This window comes from Oryzias melastigma, linkage group LG22 (genome assembly GCF_002922805.2).
Source record: "Oryzias melastigma strain HK-1 linkage group LG22, ASM292280v2, whole genome shotgun sequence".
Taxonomy (NCBI): Eukaryota; Metazoa; Chordata; class Actinopteri; order Beloniformes; family Adrianichthyidae; genus Oryzias; species Oryzias melastigma.
In genome coordinates, this window is record NC_050533.1 from 10,589,313 (window position 1) to 10,599,577 (window position 10,265).

Genomic DNA, 10,265 nt, shown 5'->3' on the forward strand with positions numbered 1-10,265 from the left:
TATTGCGTAACTGAAAAAAGAGGCTCTGAGTAAAAACAAACACAAAAGACCTCCTCACACAATTATTACCAAGGCTTTTAATGATCAAACACCTTTTATGATGGTAAACATGCCAGACCTGAAAAGGCTTCATTTTATTTATTTATTTTTCTTTTTCATTAGTAAGAACTGCTGGTTGCAACACAAATAAGTGACTCATAATTGGCTCTGGGTTTGAAAAACCTCCGGTCACCACAACAGATCTTTTCATTCTGCAACCAAAGAGCAATTTTTTGCTAAAAGAAGTTTACATCAATTTTTTTTTTTTCAATTTAGAGCTTTTCTTTTGTCTAAATATGTCTCATTTGTACAGATCCTGAAATGAGGTAAACACAAACTCAAACAAACAGGAACACGAGGCGTCTTTTCACATCCACATGATGCTAATCAGAGACTCTTGTATGGCTGATTATCAGCAGCTGGGAGCTCCTTTTAAAACCCCAACCTTTCGTGTTTTGTGCCGTTCAGATCTGTTATTGCAGAATCCTGCAGGAAATATTTTTAAATGGATCCTGATGATGCAACTAAAGCTCTCTGTGAATCCTATATAAAAGTTAGCATTGAATTACTATCACGATCGAACAGTAAAAGACAGTTTTAAGCAGCTCCTTCAGTAATTATTTCACAGCATGAATATTTAGCGGTGACATTCTTAATGAAGATGACATTATTCATTAAAGAAATTATTAAGTAAGCTTGATTTCGGCTTGATTGACCTGCCAGTGCCAAGGTGGCTGTTGGTTAATTCCTGACAACTCTTATTAAGAGTCCGACCGAGGTTTTTCCGGACCGCAGACAGCTCCTTAACATAAGCAGAGGGTCCTCCAGCATGGATTTGTATGGAAAATAGGACAAGAATATAATACAAGGCTAAGCCACGATGCGCACAATACTATTACAAATGTTTGTGTTTTTCATATTTGTTGTTAAATACTGTTTGCAGAACCAGTGTTTTTGTTGGAATCTTTGAAGTTTAATTTATTCTAAAGTCGGTGTAATTTATTTTGGGCACCACAGATAAAAAGCTTGCATGAATAACAATTGTATGCAAATATGTCTTTCTGCTTGCACCAGCTCCGACTCAGAAGGGGCTCCAAGATTAATTTGAACTCTTAATTCACCAAGGCATCAATCTACAACTAGTACCAGGCTGGAACTGCAGAAGCCATAGACTTTTTTTTTTAATTATAATAATGCATACTTGTAGACACAAAAAACTAAAGCATTGTGTATTTAGAGGCATCCATCTTTAAAGGGTAACACAACAGGACAGTTGGAAGCTGACTCCACTATCAGTTTAGATTTGAAAAATGCAAAAAAAAAAAAAAAGGGGCGGGCTGAGCAGGGGAGGTGTGGTTTGGATGTGTTAAAGTGAGGTTAGCTTGAGGTCACTCTGCGCTTTCAATATGGAGAGTGGTACCAAGCAAATTGAAGCCAGTATCTTCATAGAGCTTTCTGTGGAGGATGAGGATTTTTCTCCTCCACCCCCTTCTGAGTCCAGACTGAAGGGGTCCCAGTGGTAGAATGATGCTAGCATCATAGCTAATATATCAAGCATACACTCCCGAGTGAAACGTTCATTGCAAAAGCATCTCCAGGAGGGCGTTCACTGGATTCAATGCCAATTACACTAAACTACTGTTGTCTAACTTCCAAGTCCACCAGAAAGTTGTGCAACCCAGTAGATTTTTGACAACCGAAGGCAAAACACCAACCAGCCATGCTAACGCTAACACGATAGCAATCGACTGTTACAGAATTAAAGATGGGCGGGGCTTTTATACTGGAGCTCCAGAACATGACGTGAAACTTCTGTAGAACTTATAGCAGTTGACCAATCCGAAAATTCAACTGTAATACCTTGCTTTGGCCTGTAGGGGGCAGTACACACACTGTTTTAGACTGTAATTTCAGGAATTAAACAAGTTTATTTTAAATTGTTAAAAATATGGCATTAGACAGCACTTTTCAAGCCCCATTTCTAGAGGTCAACAGACAAAAACAGTTTATTTAGTGTCTGGTTACCCTTTAAAGTTCAACTCCAGTCATCTCCAGTAAAATCATTTTTAGTGCTCTTTAATCATGATTGTGCAATTTTTGGCCAAAGTGTTGTTTTCTAAGACATAGTTTCTGCAGTTGTTCAAGAAATGTTTAGCTTTTAGTTTTGGGTGGGACCATTGTTGTGGAGTAAGCCTGCCTTCATTTCCCATCATCCCTTAATTTACATGCTCTCCCGCTAGCTTACAGCCCCTCACACCCCCAAAATAACATTAGCAGTGCAACAAAAATGGCGAATAATATTGGAGCTATCCAGCTGTATGATTTTGAGTCAGATGGCAGCTCAAATGAGAAAAACAAAGACGTTCATGGATCTATTTGTGAGCATCGGAATGGAGCAGAGCAGGGTGCTTGTGTCATACATGCGTCACAGCTACAATCTTTTTCCAAAAGCATTTTTTTTATCTTCTTCTAAAAAATAATCAGAAATACAATTTTAACCTTAATTTTCTTAAAATATTACCTCCATCATGGGAATACTGTCACAAGAACATGTTAAAAACACTAAAAACACAAGTTTTATCAAAGTGGGTGTTTAAAAAACTTCAGTTCTTCAAGGTTTTATAATTGTCTGCTTTGCTTTTGCTCAATTTATTTCATTCCTTCCTTTTTTTTTTTTATATATCTGACCTTCCCCTTTTCGGGTCCCCTCAGAACCTTTAATTACCGCTCTGAACGCACTGAAGCCGTCTTTGTCACTGTCTTCCAGCCGGGGCTGTCTACAACAAGGGGACACTCTGCTTGAAATGTCATTGTGTAACACGTGGCGCGACATCAAAAGAAATGGCAATCCAAATGAGGCCCTGCCTCAAAAACAAAAAAAAGGACGTGGGAGGGGGAGAAATAAAAGTCCTGCACTGTCTCCCGCCATGAAGAAGAATGAGTTGCTGCACCCGGGCTTTAATGTACTGCTGTCTGTGAGCTCTGTAATGATGAAAAATTGGTCAATGATGATGGGACACTGTGGGCTTTTATTCTATCCGTGTATGACAAAGCAATAAGGATTACGCTGGACAATCACCAATAAAAGGCACCAAGTACCGCCCTATAAATCCCCCTATTAAAGGCCGCCTTCTGAACGTGTACTGTAGTCTTTCTAAATTGCTTATTTACGTCCAGTGTTTTTACTGCAACGGCTCTCTGGTTCACGGCAAACGTTCTCCAGAGCGGAATCTACTTAAAGAAGCCATCTGATGCTGCTTGAAGGTTATCTTAATCATAGATACTGTTACACTATGTTTGGTAAAACACAGCTGACTGTTTCCTGAGATGCTCGCCTGCATCGAAGGCAGAACTCCTCTGATAAATTATATTACAATTTATCTTTGCATTAAAGCTGCATTTAATTATGTCTTTTTTTATGTATAAATATGAGCCAATTCATGAAGCTAAGCTCTTCCTCCATGTCAGCAGGCAGAAAAAGGTTTGCTGCAACTGAGGTAGATAAAAGAAATGATTTATTTTAAATGTCAGTAAAGACTCTTGGACTTTCTAATGACTCCAAAGTTCAAAATAAACACAAAAAGCCTTTTATTACGTTGCACAAATTGAATTATAAAGTACAAAATAAGTTTAGTTTATGTCATAAAATCTATGAATCATTTCCATCCACTCATTCTCTTAAGCCGCTATAAGGTCATGGGGTTGCCAAAGACGGTCTCGGCTACTTTTGGCCGAAGGTGGAATACATCCTGAGCATCTTTTTGTAAATTAATAAATCAACATAAAATTTGTCTCAAAATGTTGTCTGTACTGAAATATTTTGAGCTGGTTGCCTGATCTTAGAGCTATTTAGTCGGGCTGGGTTGATAAAAATGGATTAATCGATCTAAGCTTAATAGATCAATATTCGGTCCATGAAAATAGAGATTGATATGACACATAAAGCTGAAATTTGCTAGCTTGATGCTAACGTTTAATGAGATTTCCCATAGGATGGCTAATGCTAATTCTCGTTCGACCTAAACATACATCTTTATTTGCTCACAGACACAAATTTTCCAAAATCTTTAAGAAAATATTTTTTAAAGTAACCATTTGTGGTCTAAAACATCAATTTTTGCTTATTCTTCTTGATAAAAGTGTACTATAGGGCCATCTCCACCTTCACCTTATTTTCCTCTTCTAAAGTATTCTCTCCCTTTACAGTTTGGTTGATGAGAGTTGATGGCACTGAGTTCAAGAAGGCAGTCTGACCGTTCTGGGGACCCTTGATTTAATGGGAACTGCCAGCACGCCAAAAAACAACGAGTTGGGGACGCCCGAAAGACGACGCGGAGAGGGCTCGAAAAAAAAAAAAATCGTTTGGCCAATGTAAATGTGTAACGTTTTCTTAAAACCTCCACCAAAATTGCTAAAAACATAAATTTAGGCCGCCGCGTGGAGCGATTAGGCTTTAGCCTTATAAGAACAGAGTTTTTCTTAAACACACGTGAGGAGATGTAAGTTTACTGCAGATGTTGACTCTCCTGGCCTTTTGTTAATTGTTGTCTGGTAATTTTGATGTTTTTTCAACATGGTGAAAAAATGATTATTCTCAAAAATCAATTAGGAGTTTTTTTCTTTCAGCCCGTTCACCTGTGTGGTTGAAACAAAACACCAAGTTCCCCATGTGGTAGACACGCTCGATCTATTCCTTGTGTCTCATTCATTTCCGTGCTGTTCTCTGGCCTCAGTTTCTCCAGTCCGTCCTCTTTTTTGTCCTTTTGCAATAGAACTAGGTGGTCAAGAATGTTTGGCATTCAGGAAAAGTCTATTTCAAGTCAAATAAAACAATTTTACACACTTTTTCTTGAGTGTAATTGGTCATGAGAACAAATCTGCTTTGACTCTAATGCAGACTTTCATCACACCACTTTCTCTTGGGGTTATCACTCAGGTTCATCACTGTCAGATCCAGATCTTCTACTTAAAAATGAAGGGCTTACGTCTCAAAGGGGATCTGAGGAAATGCTCAGGAAGACTCTCCGCCTGACGCGATTGGACAGCTGCTGCTGAGGTGACCAGAACAGCAGTTAGCTGTAATAGTTTTCCAACAGGGTTGCGCGACAGCTAAGAGCAATTACTTTGGACATTGATTGTGCGCCCGGTCTTTGATTGTGTAATTGCTCTGAGAGAGATGAGAGTAGTTCTGCGGCCGAACAGGTGAGCTCAAATCGATTACAGTGGGTCTCTCATTTCTTAGACCACAAAGAGAACAGGGCGAGCGCGTGCGGTCGGTGCTCCGAAATGATCAGTTCTTCCTAAATCATCATGTACCATTATGTCACATGCTACAAGTGCTGTAGATGAGAATCCGAAGCATGTGCATTCGTCATTTTTATGACTCTTTTTCAGATATTCATAGTTTCAAGCTTCATCTAAGATTTTCTTTTTAACACCGGAAATAAAGTCTTTATGTTCTTTGATTTATCGTAACTTTTCAACCGTGAACATGATCAACGTAATTCCAGCAGATTCTACTGGAATTTTGTTGATCGTGTTGAAAAGTTACAGATTTTGTGTTTAAGCGTCACTGGCGATGCCTCAGATGTTACTCATTCTTTTAAAGACCAACTCCACTGAGTCATGCTTTTGTTGTTTTTAACATGTTCTTATCGCATTTTTCTCATGATGGAGGACAAATATGAAGAAAATTAAGCTTAAAATAGAGTATAAATATTTTTTTATGGCTTTTAATTGGTTTAATTGGCTTGCAAGTAGGGGTTGTGTTTTTACTAGAGTCTTTAAATACGATACGAATCACGATACTCATGGCACGATACAATACATATCATGATATATCCCAAGACAGTACCAGAGACAATATTTCCCACGAAGCACCAAAATCCACGTTTTTATACGGTAGAAGTACCAACTTGGCACAGATTTTCGGTTCAGTTGTACGTCTCATTTCGCTACGTAACAACAACAACTATGAGGCTCAGGTTGTTTCTGAATTCCGGGCCTTTGTAGTGCCCTGGATTTTAATGGCAATTCGGTCACTACTTTTCTTTTGTTTGTTTTTTTTAATCGCTGGATATAATGTCAAAGATTTCACGAAGTCAAAATTGAATCAATACGAACATTTTCCGATGTTTATGACTCCACTGAGTTCTGATGGTGAAAATGCAGATGGTTTATTCAAAAATTACATTTAAACACGGTTTTTGTTTAAAATTATTCAACCGCAATGCATTGTGGTCTATATTTGCTAATCTAGTGAGCATCGATGTACGCTAGTTTTTCACAAAGACTTCTGGGAAATTTCTAGTGCTCTCGATTTTGGAATTAGTAGATTCGGACAGCACTAGAAAATGGGGAACGCACTATATAGTGAGTGAAAGGGAATTCGGACTCAGCTTCAGAGTTCACATCAGGTTCACATAAGCTGGTTCTTGTGTTGTTTTGGTGCACTGTAGAGCTGATCAAAGAGGGTCAGTGAGCTGCCAACTAGTGGTCGGGGGTTTAAGTGGCAAAGCAAAAGTAAGACACTGAACCTGAGTTTTTTTTTTTAATGAGTAATTAAATAAATATCACTTTGGCAGCATTTAAAGTCAATGAAAGTGTTGCTGAATGAAGTATTGCGATATTTCACTGAATCGATATTTTCTTTCACCCCTAATGGCAAACTACCTGCTCCTCTCCATCCTGATCCATACACTTACAGACAAACAGATCCATGTATGTCTTTTCCTCGTCTGAGCAGGAATCTGACTCAAAACGGCTGGATGGCTCCGAAATTGTCCATCATTTTTGTTGCACCGCTAATGTTAAGTTGTGGTTGTGGGGGGCTGTAAGCAACAGTCCTTCCCACAACTCACAGCTGATTTCTAATTTTTGGATTTTTCATTTTGATAATCATAGCTAAAAGAAAAAAAAAAAACGCTGGGAACGTTTTTACAATAGATCGAAAAGTGACTTTAAAGTGTAAAAAAGCAATTATTTTATATTTAACTGAAAATAAAACTTCCTGTCATGGGAGTAAAGCAAAAATACATTATTATTAGCTAGTTAGTGCATTTTAAAACTGTTTTCTGGAGCATAGTTTATTATTTATCTCTTTAAAGCAACACTTTGTCGAGACAAAAAAAAAAAACAAGTCATGCATTTATTCCCCACCAGACTGCAAAAATTGCAGCTTTAATAAAAGTTAGTTTGTTTATGGGGTGTTTTGTTTATAAGCCGACATTCTTTATAAATGTGGGTTTTTATTATTCTAAACCTAATAAAGTTTAACTACTATGTTAACCTTTATATATTACGTTTTTTCCCCTAGATTTATAGTGAGAAAAGGGGTATATTCTTCATTTATTGCTTGAGGTTTTTGTCATATTTTACCCCAAATTTGAATTTTTAGCATAAAGATTTTAGCAGAAGACTAAAGTGAAGATCTGATGAAGCTGCTGCTACCTAGAAAATAACCTTTTTCTTCTCAGATTTGCATAAGTCTTACTATCCAAGAGGGAAGGAAGAGCAGTTGTGATTCTATGAGAAAGGGTTCATGGTAGCTGCAGGACTTCATGTTCTCCACTAAACGACCCCGAGTCAAGCTGTGGGTGAAGGCACGTACCAGACGGGTCGAGTGTTTGTGAGGCACACCAACATTCTCATTGTACATGGAAACAACTTATGGGAGGAATGAGTGCAGATCATAACACATAAATAAAAGATGAAGCCCCTCCTCATGCATCTTTTATCAGAGTCTTAGCGAGGGCTCTGAGGTTGAAGACAGAATGAGGTGCAGCTCTTGTTAATGTCTGTACAAGCAGATGCTAACTTCAGTACAGGCTGGTAGTGTGGTCACACGGCAACCAGCACTTTTTTTTTCCTTTGGATTAAGAAAAACAAGGTTGAAACAGAAAAGAGAAGATTTACCCTCTTAGTGTAAGAATAAAAAAACAGAGTAAACCTGTTTGATTAATGCTAAGGTCACAAATATAACTGCATTGGGGAAGTATCTGCAAAATCTGCAGTTTTCAGGTCTGCAAGCTGTGGCCGCGAAGCTATCGCTTGATTTCACGATGCCGTCCTTCCTGCCTGTCACTGACCTCAAAATGTGCCACTGACAGGTGTCAACTTTTAGAGAAAAAACGTTTGGTCGCCATACATTTTTTACTTTTTCTTTAAACCTCCGTGGCCACCACACAGTTTGTAAAAATGCCACTGCTGCCTCCCGACCACCTGCCAATTTTGCAGGAAATCCTTGCATTTTGGTTGCCGCGCGGTGGCATTTTGGGATATGTGAATGTAGCCTAGGAAGAAACAAAATGCCAAAGGATAACAAAACTGATTTTGCTGTCATCCTTTGGTGACTCATTCTTTCAGAGGTAGATAGGAGGCACATGTTGCAAGACTGACTGCAATGAGCACCAACGAGACTGGCAGCTACTTGAATTATTTCATTTTTGTTCTGTGGTTTACAACAATTTTGCACCAAATAGTGGCACTGCTGTTCATGTTTACTATTAACAGTGAATTTTACAGATAATTCAAATTCAATTGGTGTCAATGCTTGAAAACGACATAGTATTAATGATTTGCACAAAAGTGTATATTATTTGTTGCACAAAATTAGACAAAATGTGTTTATTATGATTGTGTTCAAGCTAAAATATTTTGGGGATATAGTTTCCCAAAGATATGTGTTGTTCTATATAATTTGAGTTATTAGGGATGATTTTGACCAATTATCGCAGTTTAGCGATATCATTGATATCGTGAGTCATGTATTGGATCGTACGAGAGGTACTCAGTGATTCCTATCTCGAGTTATGGGTATTTTTTTTTATTTTTCATCATCCATATATATATATATAATTTTCAATGTATACTTTCAATGAAAGTAAATCAAGAAATATGAAAAAAATATTATTTCTGCACCACTTAACCAACTGATGTAAACATGCATTAAACCACTTTGGCTCCAAAAACCTTTTTTTTTATTATCTACTTGAATGCAAAAACCTGAAAAAAAAAGATTTTTTTTCATAACTGGAAATAAAGAGTAATAAATTACTATGATGTCACCCCAAAATGAATCCATCCATCTTCTCGGCTCATCCAGGTCCAGGTCATGGGGACAGCAGTCTAAGCAACATGTCCAGACTTCCGTCCCCCAGGTTACTCCCTCCAACTCCTCCGGGGGACCCCGGGACGTTCTCACACTATCTCTAAGGAAGCACCCAGCCATCCTCCAGGGGAAACTCATTTCAGCCGCTTGTATTTAGGATCTGTTCTTTCGGTCATGACCCAGAGCTCATGAGCATAGGTGAGTACTGGAATGAAGATCGAGCGGTAAATTGAGAGCTTTGCTTTCTGGCTCAGCTCTCTCTTCACCACAGCACACTGGTACAGCAGACGCCGCTCCAATCCGCCTGCCGATCTCAAACTCCGATCTTCCCTCATTCATGAGCACAATCTTAAGATACTTAAACTCTACCATCTGATGCAGGAGCACTCCACCCACCGAGAGGACAAACTACCTTTCTCCGGTCAAGAACCATGGCCTCAGACATAGCAGTGCTGACCCTCACTCACCCCAACAACGCTCCAATAATGTTTCTTTGTACAAAGTCTTCACAGAACAAGCTGTTCTTGTGAGTAGGTTGTGTTCTTTGTTGTATTCGTTTCTGTTTTGTGCTGTTAAATCTGCAGTGGAGGCTTCTTACCGCTCTGCACATCTTTTCCTCCAGATCCTGGTTGATCCTTTGAATAGCTGCATAGCTGCTTTGGATCCTACAAAGAGATGAACACAACTTCAATCTACAGAAAAAAACCCAAAAGTTTTACATATTTTTTAAAGTTTTCTCAAGAATCTCTAAAATTAAATCTCACAGTGATTTTGTAAACATGTTTGTGAAAATTTTTGCATTAACTTTGAATAAATAAAACTCGTTTCTTCGTTTCATTTCATGGCTTCACCTCTCAGCGAAGTACAACATATTTTCATTGGCTCTGAAGCTTAGAAAGCATCTATAAACCATCATTTATGGCTTCATTAACCTCACAGATCGCCCACCGAGAGTCCAAACGACAGGAGAAACAAACCGTAAAACAAAAACTTTATGAAGGAGAATGATTAAAAATGACTGAGAGACCCTGGAAGAGCGGAGTGCAAATAACTGTAATAAAAGCTGCAGGCATTAAAAGGAACAGTCAGTCATTCTGAGGGAAAAGTGAGCAGTTTG

The 10,265-nt window shown here is 38.4% G+C and overlaps 1 protein-coding gene across 3 annotated transcripts in view; it reads right to left on the bottom strand.

The window, feature by feature from the left end:
- Positions 1-10,265, bottom strand: part of LOC112150987 (brain-enriched guanylate kinase-associated protein) — a 56,383-nt gene that overhangs the window by 23,035 nt on the left and 23,083 nt on the right. For all 3 annotated transcript variants that reach the window (XM_024279674.2, XM_024279832.2, XM_024279592.2), the window contains one exon: positions 9,747-9,813. In XM_024279674.2, the coding sequence (XP_024135442.1) occupies positions 9,747-9,813 (67 nt within the window). The remainder of the gene's footprint in view (positions 1-9,746; positions 9,814-10,265) is intronic.